This window comes from Accipiter gentilis, chromosome 16 (assembly GCF_929443795.1).
Source record: "Accipiter gentilis chromosome 16, bAccGen1.1, whole genome shotgun sequence".
In the NCBI taxonomy this organism is placed as follows: domain Eukaryota; kingdom Metazoa; phylum Chordata; class Aves; order Accipitriformes; family Accipitridae; genus Astur; species Astur gentilis.
This window is the reverse complement of record NC_064895.1, coordinates 13,493,327-13,518,428: the sequence shown is the minus strand read 5'-3', so window position 1 is coordinate 13,518,428 and position 25,102 is coordinate 13,493,327. Positions and strand designations below refer to the sequence as shown.

The window sequence follows — 25,102 nt, the reverse complement described above, 5'->3', positions numbered from 1 at the left end:
TTTAGTAGTCTAAATGCAGAGTTTTTCATTGCATAATGTCTGGAATTACGATTAAAAAGAACTTTGAGCATATTTCCTAATTCATACTAGTACTAGTCAATATACAAATAAAGACAAACTCTTAGTCTCTTTTTTTTTTTTTGTAGTTCAGGTTTAAAATTCATAAATGTCTCTTTAGGATTCCCTTGTGACTTTTGTGTTACCTGTAGATAAAGGAATTTAAGTAATGAAAACTTTCACAAAGGAAGCTTTGAGCTGCCAAAATGATTGCAGATACCTTGTATGTAATTTGCAGCCTCCAGGCAGTCCTGCTAGCAGCAAAAGATTTTGTTCATTGATAAGTCAGTGTTACAAAAGATTTGGGAGTGCAAAGTTCATTTGCTTGGACACCCTGTTTGTGATGAGAAAAAAACCCTGGTCTTAGCTCGCATAAAGAATGGCTCATTGTGTTTGGTCATATCCCTACTTGTACAAAACAGAATATACCAGTAGTATGAGGAAATTTCCATATAGTCACTGAGTATGAAAAGTGTTTGAATGCTGGGAGAAAGAAATTATTGAAGTAAGTTTTATTATTATTTATTCCCTTGAGAAAATTTTAAGTGACTGTTCTCAGTTCTATAAATTCAGTGAATTGACAGGTGAGGTCTGTAGTGAGTTTTAAAAGTAAATGTAAGAATAATTCAGGAAGGTAATGGAACACCTTAATGAGGAGTGATAGACAAATGGCACTAATATGGGTGTACATATAGGTGAATAATTCATGATTTTGATTTCATATCTCAAAGGATAATTGATGAACAACTTGACATTCCTTCTTAGCATTGACATGAAAACTGCATTTATACAGAAATGGAGCCTCTTCCACTAGTGCATATTGTGATTAAATCTACCCAAAAGTTTCTGCTAGTTGACTTTATACAATATGTTGTTAGGGACAAGTCGTATGATCCTTTTGTCTAGAAGAAACTGAGTTAGTTAATTTAGTTAGTGAGATAATTTGATTGCTCTAGGCATTTAGAGGGAAAATTTGAAGGGCATTAGAAGATCATGAACACAAGTGGGTTCATACATCTTCAGTGGAGAGCGTGGAGATTACAAAGCAGAGTGCAAGCAGTTCAGTGGCTAGCGTAGGCTGAAAGTGCAGCTAAGTTCAAATGTGTGTGGAGGTAGGATCAAGACAGTATGCAAGTAAATTAAAACTAAAAAAAGGTATAGTTTATATAATTATATATATGTGTAATATATAAATATATACTCTGAGAATACAGTTAATTCCTAACTTAGAGATCATAAATGTAGTTTTGACTAATTACTGTTTGCCTGGGGTTAATGTATGACACTTCTGCAAGTGATTGTGCCATGACTTGGACTGTCATTGAGTAGTTAATTTTCTTTTTTTGGTTTCTCATTGTTACCTGGAAGAAGGAAAAATGTTCCAAAAATAAATGTAAAGCTTTTTTCATAATGGCTTCCTTGTGTACTTGCATGCAGTAATCTACAGGTACTGATTCTTCCCAGGCATCAGTCTGAAGTATTTCCTTAGGAGTGTACAGTAGGACTACTCTATACCACAAATAACCATTATGCATAGAGTTCACTTTTGCTGAGGATTGGTTTCTTGCCATGCCATTTCTATTGCATATCACTCTTTTTGTGGAGTATCTCAAATTCACCCCTGGAAATATTCAGTAGTGTTTTTGTCATGTGGGAGAAAAGAAATCTGCATGAAAACAGAAATTGCTGTCCTGTGTTCAGGAGTAACCTGTGTGAGGCTTCACCATGGAGCAAAGAAAATGGAGCTACCCACCCGTTTTCTCCTGGCTGGGAGCAGGAGACAGCTGACTTAAGATTTCTACATGTAATTCTGCAGGAGCATATGACAAACACTGTGGCAGTGGTGAAGTTGATGCATCATGTGAATGTTATATACATTGCTATGCATTGATTAAAGAATATAGAAGATATGAAATTGTTGTGTAGTTGTGGTGCTTTAACTTAGCTTGGTGGCAGGGGGAGGAAATTGGACAGAAATTAAACAGGTCTTCTGAAGGGATGGGTCTTTCCAGGTTAAAGGAATATTAAGCATTGGAGCAAAGCAGGCATTTCATTTAAGCTATATTTTAAGTAAATCGGATTTTTCAGAAAAGTGTTATTCCAGATGTTGTGCTGCTTGAGATGCGTGTCTGATTGCAAGATGATGTAAATAGCTCAGGAAGGAACAGGGCTGCACCTTTGGTGCAGGTCACACCAGCTGTGGTGCTTGCGGTTGACTCAGTGGCCAGATGAAATCAAATAACTGTTTGATTCCTTCATGAAGGCGAAGCAAGAAATAGGGTGGGAAATAGAGTACCATCATCTCATCCCCTCCAATAAAGTACCTCTGTAAAAGAGGGCATTTTGTTTCGAGAAATGGTTTTAAGAGGAAATGCAGCTGTGTAAGTTGTTAACACAAACTCCTGGCTTCCCTTTGATATTGGAATCATTCAAATATTCCGTTCCTGTAACTAAACTTGATCCCTGTGGCCTTTCACTTTGTATACTCCACCTTGCAGGGATTTGGGTTGTTTACTAATCTGCTAGCTGCCCCGTGTGCTGATTCCGGTGCACAACCACCTTCTCAGCAAATCATATCCCATGTGTTTCCCAGCTGCTGCCATCCTTAACACATGCAGAAAATATCTCCTGGCTGGCTGAACACAAATTCCAGCTGGCATCACCTCCTGACTGAGAAAAACTCCCCCCTCTCTCCCAGTGGTGTTTCAGTCGTGCTGTGTTTCTCTGTCTCAGGTGTTGCGTCTCCAGCAAGGTTGTAGAGTTGCAGCAGAGCTTGGGGGGCTGAGAGAGCTGGGAATCTGTTCTGCTCTGCAGCCAGGAAGGAGCAACAGGTGTGGCATGTGGGGATGTGGGGTATGAGGCGGGGGGTGTATCTAGAGCAGGGGGATGAGTGGGTGGATGATAATAACAGCTCACTCTTATCTTTATCCAAGATGATACTTGCCAAGTACCGAGTTTACGGCAGTCACAGATTTAATGATTGACCTCACCGTGGTTTTGCCAGCAGAGAACTTGTTCTGTTTTACTGGCTATGAGTTCTTGTATGAAGCTTTACAGTCCACTGAAACAAAATTATTTAGTCTTGCAAAATATTTTGTATTTGGCAGTTCTAGTTTACAGTTGCTAAACCATTATGACTAGTAGGGCTGTATTTCAAAACAGTCGTATTATTGTCAATGTTCTGTAATAACATCTTTATTTACTTAAAAATATTCTACAGAAGTTGTGTTGTTGCCTAGTGCCTGAAAGGAGACCGTTTTTTGGCTATGTACTCTATGGGTTTCTGCTGGTTTGCAAAAGCGAAGATAACTGCATGGTTCTGATGTTTGAAAGAATGTTACTTATGTATCACATGGGAGAAAAAGGCAGGATAAAATCAGTTGCATGCTGTGATGCTGAAACATCATACAGCTAGGCAAATATTATATGGAAAAATGCATTTAAAAAAATAATGGGTGAACAGATGAAAATTCATGGTGCCAGCATAGAGGTGTTTGTGAAACTTAGCATCTGTTTTATTTCTGAGTTGTTACGAGTACTCATCTTTGTCAGAAGATGTGTCAAGAATCTCCTTCCTTCGTCTGGGCTTTGTAAGGAGGATTCCAGCGTCAGGGAGTTCGGCCTTTACATATTTTGTATTGTGAAGCTGTTAGGCTTTCTTCTTTGTGCATGTTTTTAAGTGCTATGTACTATTGTCAACTTTAAAAAAAAAAAAAAAAAAAGGTCAGATCTGGTGTTCTTACCTGCATTGTTTACTGTTACACTTTCAAGCGATTGCAGAAATAAGGATTGATATGACACACTATGGTTTTTCAAGTGACAGAGAACTTAGGTGATCTCTCACATCTCATCTCAGTTTAACATTAAGATTTTGGACACGGTCAACTTCAGCTCTCAGCTTTGAGTCTGATAAAGGATAAAATAAATTCTTCTATTCCCATTCTTCCTGGCTCCGTGTTCCTTTGGAGACTTACAGGAAGAATGGACCGCACAATGTTAGCAACCTTCCTCCTGCCCACCTTTCAGACGTAGATTATGTTTCTCCCTTGTACGAGAGCCTGAAGCAGATCTCTTTGTCCTTGCGACGTTGCAGATTTGGAGAGGCAAGAGGTTGGAAAGCGAGAGGATGTAAACTTAGGGAGCATGTGGAAAAAACCAAGTTTTTAATATGCATTTTTGACAGGAATTTTTATATTTGTTACATATTAATGTTGTGTTTGGAATATGGCCTATAGCTATGAATAAAATGATCATTTAATTTAGTGTAGTTCAAGATTTACTTTACCAAGCTGTTATGTTGCCATTATGTAGCAAAATGTCAAAATACATTAAGCAGGTGATAATGTCTACAGCAAATCTGTAGTAAACAAAACTAGCAAAACCATTGCAAATGGTTCTGGGTGCAGTTGAGCTAACAAAGCCTTGTGTCCCATGGCTTTGTGTGTCTGATTGTATGCAGGAAACTGATGGGCCTGGATTGCTTTTTCTCTACTGGCTCAGCAAAACCCAACAGAGACACTAGCAATCCAGAGGTGTGGGCCTGACATGTGGCCAGCACGTGCTGACTGGCTCAGCAAGCCTCTGTGCTGCAGCAACAGGCAGGCCAAGCAAGGGGCATTGGAGGCCACATGCAGCCATTCATTGTGCCATATGTTATGTAGCACTGCTGCAGCATCAAAATGTTGGAGAACTCTGTCCACTTGTTAAATTTGCTTTAAAATGGCTATCAGACCCAAAAATCTTCAGCTGAGGATTGATGAGGGATGGGATAGCCCGATTGCTCCTTACCAAAGCACAGTGGTATGAACGCTTCCTTCCCTGGAAATGGGCTCATAGGCAGTCTGGTTTTGTCTTTTTTTGGTTTGCTTTGTTGTTTTTTTTTCCCCATGCATTTTGGATTTCTGCTTGAAGTAATCAGAAGGGACAGACTTGTGTGTGGATCAGAAGGCTTCCAACTGCCTGGAGTAGTCTCTTGAAATACAGAGAGGACTGGGACTTGGTTAAGGCCGCACACTCTGTTACTGATTACATCATAAAACTGTTCCATGTTATAAGTAATACCGATGTTGTATGTCAATAGTTGCATAGTTTGAACAGGAATGGCGTAAATAGCAATCTCTTCTTGGTGTAACAACAGCAGGTTGGGGCAGGCTAGTTTACCTTGTGACTCTTAAACAGTCAAAACTAAGCTAATTCTAATCAGTATTTTTATTGGCGTGAACTTGATGATTGCAGAATTAGATAGATGTTTAGCTTTGGCACTTTAGACCTTTTTGCTTGACGTATACTTTTCCCCCCTAAAGTTTTGCAAACAAATATTGGTATGTTCTAACTGCATAGGGTGGAATTTCTCTGTGTGAACCATGAAAACTAATTATGGTCATTAGAATTAAAACAATATAGCTGCATTTTTATAAGAATTGAGTGCTGACCTGGCAGACAAGAATTTACTTTTTTAGGTTTTTTATGTTGGCACAAGCAGTAGGAAAAACAAACTCAGGCAGCAGCTTTCAGCACAAGGCATGGGAAAACTCAGAGGCTATTCTGTCACCTTTTCTAAAAATCAAAGCAGAATGATGTTACATGGTGGTGGACAGGTCTGCTTTTTGAAACTGAATAATTACATATTTTAAAAAAAATAATTCCTAAAATAATGGAAGGAGTGGATCTTGACTGGACATGAAATCTTTATCTCAAGGCTAAATCTGTAGTATGTGCCAACTAGTTGGTGAAAAAGTGCCCTGCCTTGACTGGTTTATTTAACTTTCTTGCAGCAAAATAGCATACTGTGCTGTTGTCTTTCCACTGCATGGGAAGAGCCTAAAGTAACAGAAACTGTTATGACTTCTCCCAGAGTGTGCCTTTGTCAAGGTCACAGTTCAATTTTTGTTGCATTTTGTGCAAACAGAGATAGGTATAGTAGGTACTTGACCAAATATTTTATAAGTAAGATGCTGAGTGCCCCCAAAGTATAAAGCGAACAAAAATGTAATTCCCACCCCTAGTTATGCAAATACAATCAGCTAATATATGTTATGGTTAGCTTGGGCCTGTGTGCAGCCCAGCTTGCCCATCAGTGGACCCAAAGCTCTAGAATTAAGCTACAGATGTTCTTGCTCTGTCTTAGGCAGAAACCCAAAATTTTTGAGGGACACAGGAAAAAGCTGGGTGTTCTGCTGTGAAATCACAGAATATAAAGCTACAGAAGCTTTATATAAGCAGGTTCTGCTGGCTTATTCTGTGCTACCAGATTTGTACATAGTTTTGCTGAAAATGTAGAAATTAAGAGCTCTTCCTCAAGTGTATTTGGAGCAACAGAGTGGTAAAGATGAGGGTGCACTTTGGAGCAAAAAGTTGATAGAGGAGTAGTATGCTGAGGGTTATTAAATGCTTGGATGCCATGTTTGAATCCAGATCTTTAAGGTGCTGATGTTTTGAGTCTGGGAGAGAGTTGGGAAGTAGTTTCTTTGCTTGTTCTGCTCATCTGCTTTCTTGGGCATCTGTGTGTTAGCTGCTACTTTGGGGAGGACACGGTCCTGGATCCTGGGCTAGATGGAGATGTTGCGTGACCTAGTACTGTGACTCGTGTGGGGCCTTTGTCCTTCTCTGATATAGATAACGTGGTGGGCAGGATAATAGGTGTATGACATGAAATGAATTTATGAGGCAACGCTGGATAAAAAGGGTTTGCCTGTAGGAAAAAAAAACAGCTGTTCAAACAAAATCAGATCACTTGTCACTGAAGTAGATGAGCAGTGCTGGTGTGAATGTTCTGTTGGCTCTGCTAAGCTCATTAGGATGATGAAAAAGAGGGGTAGTACAGGGATGAGATTAAGGCTTTCTGCATTAGCAGAAATGGTGCTTCAGAAGTCTCTTTAGTGTAGCTGCTCCAGTTTAGCAGTAGAAAGTGTAATAGAAAATGTCTATCAAATTCCATCAGGATGTTCAGAAACTAAAATAAAGTTCATATAATGTGAAAGAACTGAAGCCTGTATATCCGTACGTGTGTAGGCATGTATATACACACACATAGAGATACAAGGAAGCTTTTTGGCTTTGTATATATGCAGGTAAAAACACTAACATTTATGTTGATTAATGTTACTTGACAAAGAATAACTGGACAAGAAATAATGATATAGTGCAATGTATTTTCTTTGCTAATAAGAGATTATTTTGCCTTTTTTTTTTTTTTTTAAGAGAATTAAACAGAAGTTCTCTTGATCACCTTTTGTAGAGTACTACATGGAGAGACTGCTGTCCTGGTTTCAGCTGGGATAGAGTTAATTTTCTTCATAGTAGCTGGTATAGTGTTATGTTTTGCATATAGTATGAAAAGAATGTTGATAACACACTGATCTTTTCCGTTGTTGCCAAGTAGTGTTTAGAATAAGTCAAGGATTTTTCAGCTTCTCGTGCCCAGCCAGCAAGAAGGGCACAAGAAATTGGGAGGGGACACAGCCAGGGCAGCTGACCCAAAGTGGCCAACAGGGTATTCCATACCATGTGATGTCATGCCCAGTATATAAACTGGGGGGAATTGGACTGGGAGGATCACTGCTTGGGAGCTAACTGGGCATCGGTTGGCAAGTAGTGAGCAATTGCATTGTGTGTTACTTGTTTTGTATATTCCAATCCTTTTATTATTATTATTATTATTGTCATTTTAGTATTGTTGTTATTATCATTATTATTTTTTTCCTTTCTATTCTATTAAACTGTTCTTAACTCACGAGTTTTACTTTTTCTTTCCTGATGCTCTCCCCCATCCCACGAGGTGGGTGAATGAGCGGCTGCGTGGTGCTTAGTTACCAGGTGGGGTTAAACCATGACAGCTGCTTACTTAGTATTTCCTGTATATTATAATATATATGTGCATAGTATGTTATAAATTATATTTTATGTATAACGTTAGAATGTACATTTTTAAAAACTCTTTGATTAGTTTACTTGATATATTTATTTTTAAAGGAATGATAGAATTTTATGGACAGACCATATTAAATACTATTTTTAGTGCTCTGGGAAGGTGAAAATAGCAAGGAATTAAAATGCAGTATGGCAGACTTGTAAAAGAAAAGCCCTCCTGTATAGTAGGTTATCCAGTATTGCTTGCTTAATATCTTTTTTTTTTTAAGTTGAAATCAGAAGTTAGACTTATCAAACAATCTGTTCTGCTTTCTGCTACTTCCATTACTGCAGTGTCTCCTAGACATGTCTGACTTTGTTGCATCTGTTGATAAAGTAAGGTCATTTAGACAAACATCCTGTGAATTAGTCTCAAACATATTCTAAGTGAATGTCTCTGTGTCTTTTTATTATATATGGTACAAAATTCATTACAGGTCAGTTTGTCTTAAAGTTAATCGTAATAATAACAATATTGTGGCTTGCTTCTAGTTGCTCGTGTCCAGCGTGAATTACTTCTGTCATTCTGCTCATAAGAACATATAGCAGGTATAGAGTAACATTGAGTTTTAAGACCAATTGCTTTTCTATGGGAGGAGAAAATTTAGCCTTGGGTAAAACCATTGCATTCATGTACAGCCTGTAATTAATTGTTGTAGGTGGATAAAACTTCCTGTGATTGAGCTCTGCAAAACCTTACTCAGTTTTCTGATCTAAGGGGTGTTTTCTGGTGAATGAGTCTTTGAAGAGGTTAGGAAACATGCAGTAAGAGTATTTTAGAAAGTTTTCAAAGCATTTTCAAATATGTTTTGAATTTTTTTTAAAAAAGCTGGATTTGTACGAGAGTTAAAGTGATCAGCAAGTTGTACCACAAACCCTCAGGAGAAAAAACAGGAACGATGCAAGCTGTTGTAAACCTTTTAAATCTCCTTGAGGGAGAACGTGTTGCTGTACTTTACCTGGTTAAATGACATTTTTCATCAACAAGGAATGTGATGTGGCATGGCAAATATGGAGAGATGAACTTAGAAGATGAAAAGCATTGTATGGGTTGCAGGTTCCTGTGTTTTCCTCATCAGTTAAAAATTGGAAGTCTTCCAAGCTGTGTGTAACTTGGAGCTGGTGGCTGACATAGTTGGAAGGTAGTTAAAATTCATAGTTGTGTTTGGTGAATGCAACATAGCAGCAAGTTTCACTGCACTGTGGGAAGACAGCTTTTGTTTTAGATTGTAAAATGGAATCTGGAATCTCAGCAAGAAGTTTAACATTTGGGTTTTTGTTGCTTTTTTTTTTTTCTTTCTTCCATTTCTGTACTATAACTTCAGTGTGGATATTAACCGAATGTTGTGAGAAATCCCACCATATTGGTCATGATGGCTAACATCTATTTTGAAGGCTATCTGGAAGTACTTTGGTGGCTGACATTTTGGTCAGCAGATACCAAAACCAGACAAATGCTGTATAAAAGTGAAGGAAAGAAAGGATGTGCTCATTTTGTTGCTGTGCTTTCTAACTGGACTTTTCATAGTAAAGTTAGGTTTTGGTTTGGAAGAGGGTATTGGGAAGGATTGCAGATGCTAGATCTGATAGGTGTTTTTGGTTTTCCTCAAGACAGGGTGCCAGCTGGGCTCCTGCTCAAGTGTCATAACAAATGATGTTTTCTCCTTTGAAGATGTTGGAAAAGCTCTCTCCCTGCCTACCTTGCTTTCTTTACTGCAAGAGTGTGTTGCTGGCTCATGTTCAACTTGGTGTCCACCAGGACCCTCAGGTCCTTTTCTGCTAAGCTGCTTTCCAGCTGGGAGACTACCAGCATATATTGGTGCCAGGGGTTGTTCTTCCCCAGGTGCAGGATTTTGCACTTCCCCTTGTTGACCATCATGAGGTTCCTGTCAATCCATTTCTTTAACTTGTCAAGGTCCCTCTGGATGGTAGCAAAACCTTCTGGTGTATTAGCTGCTCCTCCCAGTTTGGTGTCATCAGCAAGGTTGATGAGAATATACTCTGCCCCATCATCCAGATCACTAATGAAGATGTTAAAGAGGATTGGACCCAGTATTGACCCCTGGGGTACACAGTTAGTTACTAGCTTCCAAATCAACTTTGTGCCACTTATCACCACCTGCTGGACCTGGCTGTTCAGCCTATTTTCAATCCACTTGACTGCTCATCCAGCCCACAAGTCATTAGCTTGTCTATGAGGATGTCAAGTATCAAAAGCTTTTATGAAGTCCAGGTAGACAATATCCACTGCTCTCCCCTCATCTACCAGGCCAGTCATTTCACCATAGAAAGTTAATTTGTAGGAAGTGGAAGGCGTTTAAGCCACAGGAACCTGCAAGTGAAGAAGTAACCTTTAAACTGCCCTACACATTTCACTGTTCCATAATTGGGTAGCATTGCTGCTTTAGTCTGTTCTTTAAGTGCAGGACACTACAATGTGGTTTCAACTACTTGCACTAGCTACAAGTACAATCTTTCACCTTTTGTGGAACACCTGTGGTTAGATTTGTGGAAGTACAGAGCACTTGTGCTCGTGTGTGTGACTGAAACGTACTGGTAATGTCCTTTCTGTCAACTTTAAAAAAGATAAGTTAGCCCAAGAACTGACCTTGCATCTCTCCAGTTTGGTATTCGGACCCACGTAATCTCTTTATTTCGCAATTTCCTCATATATAGAGAGAGAACTGGGTAACGTTGAGTATCACTAAAATTCATCTTAGAAAGAAATGCAATTCTTATGAAACACTTAAATGCATGGAGAATAATTGAGGAAATGCTTATGGGGAAATCCCAAACTTCTCAAGTGCAGCATGTGGAAGATAGCAATGAGTAAAATCTCTGGATGTGTCTTGAACATGAATGCAAAAACCTTTAAAAGGTATCAAGAATAATGACCTGTTTCTTCAGTGAGACAGGAATTTGCAGTTGCATATTCACATAATGCTGCAGGGCTGTATCATAATAACTATATAGAAGAGAACCTAAGGTTTCCTGACCTCTCAGTGCTTTTCTTCTTTCAGGATATTTATTAGTATTTCTTCAGTTGTACTTATCAGCATAGGTTTTCTGCTTGCAAAAGGAGGTCTTCATAATGCCTTGTTTAAAAACAATGTAAATGTTTTACAATATGAACTGTATGCAGTGGAAACTGGTGTCTGTTTTCTTCCACCTGAGGGTGTGTACCTAGTCCACTAATGTATTAAGTGTGTTTTTTGTCCTTACAATATATGTATTGCTGCTATGGGTAGCATTTTAAGTTATGAAAGCTGTAGTTAGTGTTACTTTTGTAATTCTGTTTATTCTAGACCTATTGCAATATACTGTTGAATAGACTGTCGTTAAAAAAATACATGATCTTACCAGTGGGGATAAAATGAAATTTTCTTAAAGAAAACTACAATATTTTAGCTTTTCGTGGCTTTTTAGTATTGTATCTATGTGTTTTTAATCTGGGACTGTTTAGTATGTAAATCAAAAGGCTGGTAAAGCTGAAAATCATATGGAATTTTTAGTGAATGGAAGAACTGGAACTGATTTCAATGTGGGCAAACTAAATCCAGATACTTCTCATTTGCGTGAAACCTGGGTGATTTGGGGGGGTAGTTTTTCTTAAAATATCTCAGGAAAATTTTAATTCTAAACTTTTTAAAAAAGAATTCAACATTATATCATACTCCTGATATCTGTAGTCCACTACATACTACTTCATTGTGTTACATTGTTTTTCCTCCTGAAATAATTTGGTATAATTATGAGCCAATTATTGTGTAATTTTGTCGCATTCTTATCATAAACACTTTTGTACCAGTTAGCCACCCAATATAATATTGTTTCTAGATTGTTAATATTCATGAAGACAGAAAATAAACTATTGCTAAAACAGGCGCCCTAAACCTTTTTTTATATAAAAAAGTAACAAGTGTGTTCTTTAAAAAAAGGAACAAGCTGCTGATTTATAAGGTAATCTATTTTGAAAGTTGGATGTCTTAAAATATTAAATGGTTTACATCTAGCACAATTCTTAAAGGTTAAATTGCAACTGTTCTGTGTGGTAACTTTCAGGTTGAAGAATAATTTCTAAGACTTTAGAATTTATTATGTTAACACTTTTTTTTGCAAAAATATTTATTTGGAAAAGAAAGGAAAAGCATGTTCTAAGGTTTTCCTGTAGTGTCCTTCACTATTTCACCTAAACCCAGCCCTAGTCATAATTTTCTATTTGGTGTACGAATATTTTCATTCTAACTGGGTTTTGAATGTATAATATGGTCTGCTGTAGGGGTTGCACGTTAGTCTTGTGAACATGAAACAAGTGCTTGATTTCATTACCATTGAATGTTTCCTAAGTTATGTGGAAATGTTCAAGACTGTCAAGTTTGTGTGTAAAGACCTAAAGGACTAATTAAGTTCCTGCTGGCATTCACCCTCCTTTTTGACTGAGAAGACTATCTGGCACATTCTGCGAGGTTTATTGGCAAATCAGTTCTCGCTAGTGTACTGTTGTACATCTTAAAAAGGGGCTGAGGGGGGGATCTCAACCCTGACCTGAAAAAATGATATGTGAAGTTAAATTTATGGTACTTATATAAGGTGGTTCTTATCTGTGTTTTTCTTACATTTGCTAAGGATCAGCTTTAACAGGAGGCATAAAGGCATCCTGTTCCTTTTTTACTCAGATACGTTTTAATATGTGTATTTGAAAATTAATTGCCTTTTCCAGGTCCTTTTGAAAACAGCAGCAGTGGGGTTTGTGGTGCTGAATTTTGAATGTATGGAAATAGATTCAATGGAAATGATGTTGATGTATAATGCAAAATTTTATACTCCTATAAACAAAAATTAACTTTGAACTAAAAAAAAAAACAAAACAGAAAACCTTAATAGTTTTGTTTTCTTTTTATAGGACTTCCAGTTTTTACAGTGGTGCTTGAAATGATAAATCTTATGCTTTATTTATATAAATAAGTATTTTGGCTAATGATAATAGAATTTGTAAGTTAGTACTGCACACTTTAAAAACAAATCAAAACACAAAAAACCCAACCAAAACCAAAGTCTGTGTGCTTGCATAGAATGTGTATTACCAAAAACCCCAGTCAGAATGAAGGTGTCATTGCACACTCCAATTATGTAATATTTGCTAGAAATAATTGGAGACTAAACTCTACTTAAGAGGTAGTTTATTCAGTGGAGAAATGTTTATGGTTTTTAATTGAAAAGCTTTTTTTCTATTTTCCTTCCAGGTATTGCTTTGTTTTTGCTTTGGGATACCTCACTGTGTGCCAAATTACTAGAGTCTATATCTTTGATTATGGACAGTATTCTGCTGATTTTTCTGGGTAAGGAGAAAAATAATCTTTCCACCTTGTCCTCCTAAATGATACTTTATCTGTTATTGTTTGTTGGTTTTTTTTTCCCCAAGTGTGTCAAACTTTGAAACTTTGGGAGAAAGCTGGGCATGTGCGTGCATATTGGCACACATACGAATATATATATGTACCTATGCTTTAATGAAGCAAACTGAGAATTTTGGGAACAGTTGTGTCTGTTAGAACCACGAATGTGTTATCTGCTGCCTCCTGCTCCTGTCTGAAGGGCTTGAAGGTTTTGGTGGCTGTGGGATTTTTTTTTTTGCTTTTGCTTTTTCCCCTGAAATCTTTGTTACCACCTATGACAACATGATGAAACTTGAATTGTATCTGATGTACTTGCATGCCTGGCACAGTCTGATACAACTTTGTCAGGAAAATCTGAATGTTTTATGGAATTTAGCTTTTTAGCTTCTTTCTTTTTTTGGTTTTATGTTAGATGTTCCAGAAGGAAAAAGCTAAGGAGAGAGGTGCCTGTATGGTGGAGTAGTCACACAGCCCTTGGAAATAGAAAGTTTTGTCTATGTGTGTTCTTATTTTATATAATTAACTAAACCTGCATTTGACTTGAGCTGTATAGGAGCAAACCAGAATTAAATAGGCAAAGTAAAAATAAACCATATTGGTGATTCTTTGTACTGCAGATGCAGAAGCGAAGCACAACATTTCTGACAAATAAGTTTGCTACTCTGATGGTACTTTTGTTGATTTAAAGTATGTAGAGTATGTATTTTTGAAAAAAGAGATGGGGAGTGTTTGCTGATCTGCTCAAAAAAAATGCATTAAATACTTTTCAGCAATACTATGAATGGCAGTGGTCTTTGTAGTTTAGTATTACCTGTCTTGTGTAGTAGAGTTGTGCTTGTTAGCCTTGTTGCTTTGCAGTCTTTATTGGTAACAGGCGTGTAGTCCAGAACCTTAACTTGCAGGCTGAAGCCAAAAGCTTTTATGTTGAAGTTCATCTTGCTGTCATTTTTAGTTGGGTCTTACCTTCTGAAACATCTTTCTACATTTACACCTACATCCAAGTGTCTGCCTTCAAGCCAGATATCCGAGTTCAATTGGTAGTCAGTAGAGATCTGATCGATGTACACAGTAGAGCCTGTAGGGCATTTCAGCTGACCCACTGCTAAGTATCTACCTTAGCATGAACTGGGTCACTTGCTAGATGCCCCTGACTCTATTGACTAGATCTCCACTGGCTATAATGAGGGCTTGCAACACAGTCATAGGCATAAAGACACTTTAAAACTAGGTTTACTGATGTTGAATTAAATTTCACCATTACAAGTGGAACTGTAATCCAAATGCTGTCTCTTGCAGTTCACTGTAGGGCCAAGGTGTACAACCTTGGCAGGGATCAAAGCTCTGAGCTGACTCTGGAAACAGTATTATTGCACTTGTTTGTTGCTGCTCTCAAAACTAGTAGTAGAGCTTGAGGACATCATTGCTCAAATGCGACTACGCTGCTTTCAGATCGCAGCTGTCTTTGTGGCTCTGTTGGTTTGGCATTAGCTCAGAGATTTCTGCTAGGTCTAAACATGTCCGAAGATTTATGAAATCTGTGCTCTGGATAGAACTGTTCTGAAGCATAGATCCAACTCTGTGTTTGAGCTGCCTGATTTAAACCACACTTTCATGCACCAGTTTGGGAGCTTGATGTATGCATATCACATTAAATCTGTGGCATATACTGTATTGGCTGCCTTGAGGCCTGAGACAAAGGTTATTTCCAAAACGGGAGGAGAAAGAAAATGAACCAAAGGGTGCTATTTTCTGTCAATTTTGCCTGGTTCCAGGGGAAGAGAGTAAGTTCAAGAAAATAACAAAAGTTCCTTAATCAGCTGTTGAGCCCCAGCACCAGCAAGTTTTTCAAAAGATATTGGCATGGATTCATATAGTGATTAGCCCCAAGAGAGCTTTGAGTGTCTGTTTACCTAGGTATTTCTCCTAGCATGCCATGCCCATCTGAGGTGTCCAAGCCCAGGGAATCTGCAAAAAAATTGAAGGAAGGTATCAAAGCACCGACAGAGGAGAAAGCTGAGGACGCCTCATGCTGGAGGTGCAATTGCTTGTGCAGAGCTGTGTGGTCTTGGCTTCAGCAGTAACAGATCCCAGCTGCCAGTGAGATTTCTACCACCTCCTTTGCCTTTCTGCCAGCACCTAAAAGGGATCGTTAAAATCCTGGTTCACAGCCTCACTGTTCCAGGAAGGACTCTTCCTCTTTTAGTCTCTAGATTGTTGTTCCTCAGCCAAATCCCTGATGATACTGGAACAGCCATTTGAGAATGAAAAAAATACCAGGATCTGCTATAATAAAAATGACAGATGTATCGGCTAGAATTAATGTTAAGTCTGACCGAGCTCCTCCTGGGCTCCATCCTCCTACCAGGCAGGATCCATGAGGTCACATGTCCAGTTACAGAAGGAAAACCCATTATGTTCAGAATCAATTGGGGGATTTCTGCCAGCACCAGACAGGTCTACAGCTTAAATGCTAGAAAGAGATATGAGGGATTTCCTAGGCTGTCTGTTCTTGTTTAGTTTTCTTCCTTGCTGACTCTTGCCTGTCACTCTAGTCTTGATATCAGGATTTGGGGCACTGATAATATGGTAGAAAAAACTTTCCCTGATTGCATTTTGAGGACTGGAAATATTGTGTGCTTTGCCATAGCCATAACCTAAAAAAATAAAAATAATAATAATTTGACAGACTGAGCTATCTGGCAAAATACTGGCATAGCCCTGTCAATGAAGGAGGACTTGATGGCTCTTCAATTTGTTTTTCTGTGCCAACTTAAATATGTTATAAAAAGGCAAAGTGCACTCAAAAGACTTGAAGGAAACGATGTGCCCATCCTACAGTATGATTATTTTTTTGTGGGTAAATTTTTTTGGTCTCCAGCTCAGATACTACTAGGTAAATACAGTCCCTGTTAACTTTGAAATCAGATCTCAAAAATACAAATTCCTGAATTCTGGTAGACTACTTTATGCTTTCCCCCATCCCCTCCCTCCCTCCAGTTAGGGGGTTAGCAATGCTGGGATTTCCAGCAGTCAAAAACTCTTAGATACTACAAAGATGGTATAATTTCTCAGTATAAAGCTGTCTCACTTAGCTAGGGAAGAATATCTCTTGAACAGTTTAAGATCTGCTCAAGTGTACCAAATTCGAAACAAACTATACTCTGTTGGAGCCAGCATAATTATGCTGGGTTTTTGTTTTGCCAGATATGTTTACTTGAAGCAAATAATAATTCTAGATGAAAAAATTAAGCATAGGATCAGGTGTTAGTAGAAACAGTGGAAGGTGGTCTGCAATCTAAATGATTTATAGTATTGTTCAACTTTGGTATATTTTTATAGTCCTTTGCTTACTGCTGCTGTAACTTAAAATGCATATAATTGCTCTTACTGCCCTTTTTTCTGTACTCTTCCCACTGTAAAAAAAAAAAAAAAAAAAAAAATAACAAAACACACAAAAACAACCACCAACCTATGTTAGTGGAAAATAAATGTCAAACACTTTGGCTGTGTTTGTGGAACCTGATGCAGCAATGAAAGGCATGGGTTATCAAATACTATATCTAAGGATTAAATTATTTTCATTACGTTGAAAACTCTGTAATGGTTTGAGCTCCAAAAACTAATCACTTTGTCCTTGCACTGAAAATCTTCCAGTTGAGAGTAATTAACCTGGACTATTAGTGTAAACTTTCCCTGATACTTACATGTGAAAGAAAATCCTGAACTTCTTTCTAAAGTATTCTTTCTTCCTTTTTTTGTAACAGTCCAATGATGATTATTACACAGAAGATCACTAGTTTGGCATTTGAGATTCATGATGGTAAGATTTCTTTAAACTGTGTTTAATTTTCCATACAAAATTAAATTTAAAGGAAGTCATGAGTCAATGCGTCACTTTAGTCCAGTTTGGTTTTTAGGACAAAATATATTTTTGTGTCTCGGTTGATTCTTATAATGCATACTAATGGAATTATCAAGAAATGTTACTTGAGACACTACAAAAGCTCTGAAAATGCTTACATTGTGCAGAAGATACTACTTATCAGAAGACCAATGACACTTATGGGGCTAGTGATCAAAGACAAGAGATGGTTTTTTGGACTGGGGTATTGATCTTGAGAGTTAACTAAATAATTTCCAGAGATCACTGTTGCTGGCAGATCAGTAGAAAAAGTACATGTAATTTCGGTTGTTGAGCACCTCTTGTTCTAAAATGCTGACTGTTAATCTCCCCCTAATTTGTGCCATGTATATTGATTTTTATAAAACCTTGTCTATGTTTCATTTTGTTTATTATCGCAATTACACTCACTGGTAACATATCAGTGTGAACAGGGAGATTGTCTAATTATGTTTCTGTCTTTTCTCCTGTCAGATTTATCAATCAGATAAGTGGGCCCTAGTTGCGACAAAAATGAATACTAATGTCAGCTTTCGCAGATTGGGTGTCTAGATTTTTAGTTACTTTTAAATTCAAAGGAGTAATTTTCATTTTAAAGTTTGAAAATATCATCTGATAAACCTAGCCAATTAGCTTGAATCACTTGGAGCTACAGCTGTCAGTTGAAGGTTTGGGAGTATAGCCCCACACACCTGGATCAAGCCACCTGGTTTTCTGATATTTCTTTAGTAACATTATGTATGGAGTCTAATAATGTTTTTCTCATATGCGTCCTAGCTTTAGTGCTGTTGGTGTTTCATTTTTTTTTTCCATTCTCATTAAGTTATACTGTCTAGAGAATCCTGTAGGCAACAACAGTCATGGGTATGAAAAGGGCAGGAAAACATCTTTTTGTAAGAATTCTTGTTTGAATGAAAATAGATAATGCTGGGCATATCTAGTTGGTCAAAGGAGTTGATGTCTAACTTCCAGAGAAAATATATTCAGAAGTAGTATTCTTGCAAGCTATAATCAGAGTAAAGAGTACACAAGTTAGAGGAAACAGCTTATTATAAGGAAGTAATAATTCTAGTATCAAAGATAAATGCTTCCTCTTACTATTATTTTGCTAGGGGAAAGAGCTTTTTTCGATTTGCTGACATGCACAAATAGTGGAGTTGTGCTATGGAACAAGCATGTGAGCGTTCCTTGTAATCTTGAAACAAATGTTTCATTTAGCTCTATTTTTAAGTTTCATCACAAAGTAAACTAGATTTTTTTCCTACTTTAATTCAGATAATTTGTATTTTCCTCATAAGCCCATCTTATTTTCTGAATTCCTTGTAGATATCATGGAATTATGAGTGTCAATCTTGCAGTTTTGTTCCTTGTTGACTTCATATCAGAGATCCTCTAGAGTCTTTGTCGGCGTGTGGGGTGTAGCTGATAATATATTGGAAAACTTTTTTCTGGTTACATTGGCAGTTTAGCAGAGTCCTTGACTTGAGTTGGATGATCACTATTGCTGGGAGCACAGTGTGAGCAAGACTTTCAAAAGCTGATGTGACCAATGTGAATCCAGGAGCAACTGCTAGTTTGGTGTCAGGAGATGCTAAGAAAAGATATACAGGGGAAACTGAGATTGTATTAAAGCAATTATTTTTAACCATAGACAACTTAAAAGGGGTCCATCATGAGAAATTAATGAAAACAAGCCTGCTGTCAATGGGCTTTTGTTCACTGTACAAAGGTCCATGCTTCCACTGAAAATACTTTAAGAGGTAGACTGATGGAGGAGGAGATAATGTTGCAAATCAGTTTACTAAGTAATTAATGGCACTCTGAGCCTCTAGTCACAACAGCTTGGCTATATTAATCATCAATTACTTTATTCCCCCCCTCATTTTTTTACCAGTATGTCCAAGGAAACATAATGAAAATAAACAGCTGAAAGAAATGTCTTGGTGTGTTAGAAGATGTAATCATGAACGCTGCTCACTCATGCTGCATATTAAAGAGTCTGTCTAGCTAAGTGAATATGCTTGATTTTACGTTGAACACTAGTATGGAATTCCATAAAAAAATAACAGCTACTCCTATAACTGTTACAATCCTGTGCCACTTACTGTGGGCTTTTTTTTAAGTAGGAAAATTGTATGCAAGTTGCATAGCATTAATTTAAGCTTGCTGTATAATACTGACTTTTCAGAAGGTTGCATCAATCACAGATTTACACCTGAGTAAATTTGGAATATGCTTTTGGTGTACTCTGATTTAAGTTTTGAACTTAAGCCCTTGATAGTTCTTGCCTTGTTACAGTTTTTTGTTACTCAAATGAGCACTGCCAAAAACGAGTAGTCAAATAAGATTTGCTTTGTATTTCCTGCTGATTATCTTTGGCATCACACATCTATATGCTAAAGACAGAAATGGTTTTACACGATTTGGAGACTGCTTGTGTCCATATTTATTCTTGTGTCCATATTTATTATACGGCAAGATTTAGATTTATTTATTCAACACTTTAGGCTAGAGATAGACTTGAGGGAGAAAAGGAGGTTTTTGTACTTCAGATCCTATATTCCGGAGTACCTTTTCTTCATCAAATTTAAAACTAGCATATTTTGGAAAAGGAAAGGTGCATTGCAGTTATTCTAGAAGCAGGGGGCCTGTCTACAGGTACAGTTTAGAAGGGCTATTAAATGGAGGATTGTACTTGCATGAGAAATTTCTAGCCAAGAGATGGTGGCAAGTAGAGAAGCTTTTGCAATTATAGTTGCAAGGTACTAAAAGTAAAGTGGGAGAGAGGAAGAGGGATGCTGTCACTGCTTAACTCTGTACCTTGCGATGAGTTCATTCAGTGTTCTCTCTTTTTTGCATATAACCCACTCATCCCCACAGAGCCTCACTCATTTTATTGCAATTCTTTATGAGATCAGGGATCTTTACAGGAAAGACCCATATCCAAATCTAACCTCACTAATCTGTGTGCGCTTTGGCAGCTTGTTTTTAATTCTAGTGCTTAAGGAATCTTAAACAGAGTCTCTTCAAATGTTTATATTCATAACCTATTAAAGTTCTGGAGCTCACAGTATATTTATTTTCAAATCTTCAAGAGATTCAGCCAGCAAAACTAGGGAACGTTAGACTTGATATTTGATATTTAAAAGGGGGAAAAAAAAAATCCTCACAGCTTCTTCTAACCTTGTTATTATTTCTTTCTCTAATTTAAACTAAATAATACATAAAACTTTAAAGAAAAAAAAAGTAATTGTTTAAATGCAATACTCATCTACTAACATGAAATCTAATTCTTCCAAATTATTTCTTCATACTAGTATGTTGTACTTGTCCATAAAAATATGTGGCGAGATACAGGTAAGAAACGAGAACCATAACACTCTTGTTCTGTCAGGTGATTCTTGGTTCCCAGGGGCATCTCTCACATGCTTTCTGACCACAAAAAAATAAACTCTTTGTTCCTGTGTGTGCCCTTCTACCATCCCTTATGCCTTGGGTTTCAGCTCTGTAGTTGGTAGTTTTTAAATGTGCTTTTCCTGGAATGCTGGTGGTTGGGTTTTTTTTCTAATTATTATTTCCTCCTATATATCTGGCACTCTCCATTTTTTAAAGCAATAGAGTAGACGTTGATGCTGATCTGGTAAGGCCCTGCATTTACTGTGACAACTAAAAAGATCTAGAGTACAGTGAATATGCAATTTGAAGGGGTTTTGTTTTGGTTAGTTTTTTAAATTAGAAAGTAAATTTCTTATTGGTTTGCAACTAATAAGCAATCCCATCCAAACTGCAGTACCTGCTATTATGTTAGTAGTAATGGTTCTGTTAGCTGTTCCTGACCAAAGTAATAGTGTGAGAAGTATTGAAGAATGTTTCTTGATTTAGTTGATATAAACATTTCTTCTGTATTTTCAGTTAACTAGATTCTTTGCCTTTTACTTTTCTCAAAGGCAAATAATTCCCATATTCAGCAGAAAGACACTACATCTTTCTAAAGGCTTGCAGACAACTTTAGTATTGGTCTGCTCTGCCCTGAAGCACGGAAATGTGGATGTACTGATGCGTTGAACAGCTTATGTATTTCTGTACATTAGATGTGATATTTCAAATTTACTTTAAATAAATACCTACAAAACCAGAACAGAATTACCAGGCTGAATTGCTGATTGTCACAATGTGACCCCATGGTAAAAGGGATTATATTGTGTTTTGGCCAACTTACTTTTGTGATTAAGTGATAATTTTTTTTTGTTGTAGTGAGAGGTGGTCAGTTAAGAATGTTGTTACGTTTATGAAAATAGTCTTGTAACTATCAATGTGCTTTTCTTATTTCAAATACGTCTTTGATTATTATTATGTCTTTTAAAAAGTGTATTTGGATGGTTGCTGTTGTGAAAGTAAGCAAGAGAAAATTGAACAGGTCTTGAGGCAGAAATGTGCATTTATATATGTAGAACTAAATATTCTTAAGGATTTTTAGTAGGTCATCATGACCCAGTTCCATTTTAAAATGCTGGTATTACATCAAAAAAAGTTGCAGCTGTTTAACCAAGAATATTGTTTTCTAATTAATCTGTTAATTATGCCAGTGAAGCTTCCATGATGTGGTGGTGGGGGTGTGGTGTTTTGGGGATTTGGTTGGGGGTTTTTTTGGTAACTTGATGCTTTCTTCTTATGTCTAGGAGTTTCTTTTAATGCTCTCTCTTCAATTGTCTCTTGATCTATATTTATATATTTTTAAAGTGCTCCCTCTTGTGTTAGTGACAGCATGGTCATTATTGTTTCAGTATCAGTTACCAAATCACTGTCATTGCAGTACAAGTTATTAGTGTTTAAAGGAATTATATTGTATTTTTCTCCCCCTAAGTCTTCAAGTGTTGTTCTGGGCTACATTTGCTTGCATGACTCTCTGGGTATCAAGACTTCTGATTTTTCTTGCTTTTTGTAGTTTCTTTGCCATTTTTCTCAGCTGGCATCTGTGTGTGTTTTTGTTGCTGCCAATGTGCTGGTAACAACTAAAACTGTTATTGTCTGTCGGTCTTCTTAAGGTCTTGAAATATTTTAATAACAGCATGCATTTGGGCACAGCTGGTGATTCATTTCAGAACCTCAAATTAAAATTTACTCTAATTACAACAGAGCCTGTGATATGATCTCCATGTTTATTAATGTAATTTGTCTAAGCATTATTAATGAGTTAATGTTTAGCCAGGTTTCATGCAAATACAAAGGTGGATATATTCAAGCAGATTAATCACAAAGCTGGGGTGGTGCTGTGATATGATTGTAAACATTGTGTTGTCATAGTGAGAGCATGGTATTAGTGATAATATGCCTTAATAAAGCCTATATGGTGGGATATTAGCGTGTACCTAAAGATGTTGATTTTGTTACCATTAGGATGTGATCTCCTGAGGAGGAATGAAAAGATGCAACTTCCTCATGATGTAAGCCACTGGGGCTAAATTTTGCTACTTTATGATTTACAAAATTCTTTTACCAAGGAAGGAATGTGGGAATATTTCCTACTTTACAAATGAGAAAACTGAGTTATAGTTGCTGAGTGATCAAATGATCTTCTATAGAATTACCTATTTTCATAAAGCACATTGGGATTTCATATCTATCTATTTTCATATCTACCTGTACTCTTTCATCAAACTTGGTTAGAAATTGGCTGTTGGGTTTAGGCATTCCTAGGGAGGAAGATAATTGAAGTGGGATTCCATAAACTTCATTTCCTTTAGGAAGCTATCCTCATAAAAATAAATTTTTTAGTGCTTGCGATGGCAAAGAAAACTTGCAAATGTGTATAGGAGGGAATGAATGCATGTGCTAATGTCTGAACCAGTGGAGAGGCTGCAGAAGGAGCTGAAGCAGTCATTTTGGCAAGCAGTGCTGGCTGGTATAAACCAGGGCTGTCTGAAGGAAGGAGTTCTGCTTCTTCTGTGCCCCTGAATTAGTGTATTTTATAATAATTTAAAGTGGTGAAGGTCATATTTTTTTACTTTCCTTGTTTATGGGATGTTGTGGTTTAACGCCAGCCGGCAGCTAAGTGCCACACAGCCACTCACCTTCCTCACAGTGGGATGGGGGAGAGAATCAGAAGGGTAAAAGTGAGAAAACTCGTGGGTTGAGATAAAGACAGTTTAACAGGTAAAGCAAAAGCTGCACATGCAGGCTAAGCAAAACGAGGAATTCATTCACTGCTTCCCATGGGCAGGCAGGTGTTCAGCCATCTCCAGGAAAGCAGGGCTCCATCGCAGTGGTTACTTGGGAAGACAAACGCCATCACTCCAAATGTCCCCCCTTCTTTCTTCCCCCAGCTTTATATGCTGAGCATGACGTTATATGGTGTGGGATATCCCTTTGGTCAGTTGGGGTCAGCTGTCCTGGCTGTGTCCCCTCCCAACTCCTTGTGCCCCCCCAGCCTGCTCGCTGGTGGGATGGGGGGATAAGCAGAAAAGGCCTAGGCTCTGTGTGAGCACTACTTAGCAATAACTAAAACATCTCGGTATTATCGACACTGTTCTCAGCACAAATCCAAAACATAGCCCCATACTAGCTACTGTGAAGAAAATTAACTCTACCCCAGCCAAAACCAGCACATGGGAGTACAAATTTTGAAGCCTGTTTTTCAGGGGTAGGCCACCAGCATTTCATAAAGCGCCATGTATGACAAGAAGGTAAATTTAGTCTTGCTGCTGAACTTAGACTTGGCTTGTCCCCTTTTCCTAGCAGGGAAATAGAGATAGTAGGGGTTAGGGCTTCTCCTTGGTGCTCATGAAAAAGACTTGAGCACCCTTTACTGTTGTGCCTGCTTCACTGGATCTTGTTTACAATCTTGGAGCATGAACGTGGTCTTCAAGTGTGCCTTAAGTTTTGAAGTGCTTAAATCTATCTTGGACTGTAAAGTGCAATGACTAGTGTAATGTCCCTGGGTTGCTGCAATGTTGAAATGGGTTTGGGGCTTGACCAATTTCCAGGACTGGGAATAAAGGGTTTTAAAACCTGCAGACTTTGAAATTTTAACCAATGTAGGGGAATTGTATTTGTCAACACTTATTACAAGCCTTCTTAATGCTTCCCTGAAATCCATGTGATTTCAGGTTTAGGCACTGTTGGATATAACTGAGGATACCACAGTTTTTGTAATTTTGTCAATGTTAAGAATTGTTTCATCCAACTCCAGCAAAAATGTTGTGTGACATAATACCTCTGAAATTACTTGAGGACTTAAGAAATGACATTGCAGCATGAGGCTTGTTCTACTGAGGAAAGAAACTGCTAGTTAATGTGTGGGGGTTTAGCTTTTCTTTATTTTTCCTTTTTCCTGTCGTCTTCCCTAGGAATGTTTCGGAAAAATGAAGATTTGACTCCATCACAAAGGTGTTTGGCTGTAAGGTAGGCTTTCAGACATATCAGAGTCTACTTTTGGGGGTGGGGAGGAGCTAGTGTTTTGTATGCTTTATTAATAGTCTGTGGAACTGCTACAGTTCACATTCAAGACAGTGTACAAACTCATGTAAAATAGATCTATGCTTCTTGTATTTGTAGCCTAATTCATACATCTGTTCTACTGGAAAATGTCACTAGAAGTAGGTTTTATACTTATTTGAGAAAACCATTCTAAGTTCTATGCAATCTATACAAATTAATGCCATATCAGACAGGAGACCAGTTAACATTTAGTACACATATAAAGTAGCTGGCGAAGGAACGTGCTTGTTTAATTGTTTTTTCAGTATTTAACTTACCTTTTGTCCTTTCTTTATTCAGGAGACTTGAAAATAATATGTTGTCCTGGGCAAAACTAGTCTTTACTTGAGGCATTTTCCTTAAT

At 37.6% G+C, this 25,102-nt stretch overlaps 1 protein-coding gene across 1 annotated transcript in view; it reads left to right on the top strand.

Moving 5' to 3' along the window:
* The window catches only part of MBOAT2 (membrane bound O-acyltransferase domain containing 2), a 96,229-nt gene that overhangs the window by 51,041 nt on the left and 20,086 nt on the right, over positions 1–25,102 (top strand). Inside the window, exons 4-6 of the mRNA XM_049818763.1 lie at positions 13,209–13,304; positions 17,126–17,181; positions 24,609–24,663. Of these exons, the coding sequence (XP_049674720.1) occupies positions 13,209–13,304; positions 17,126–17,181; positions 24,609–24,663 (207 nt within the window). The remainder of the gene's footprint in view (positions 1–13,208; positions 13,305–17,125; positions 17,182–24,608; positions 24,664–25,102) is intronic.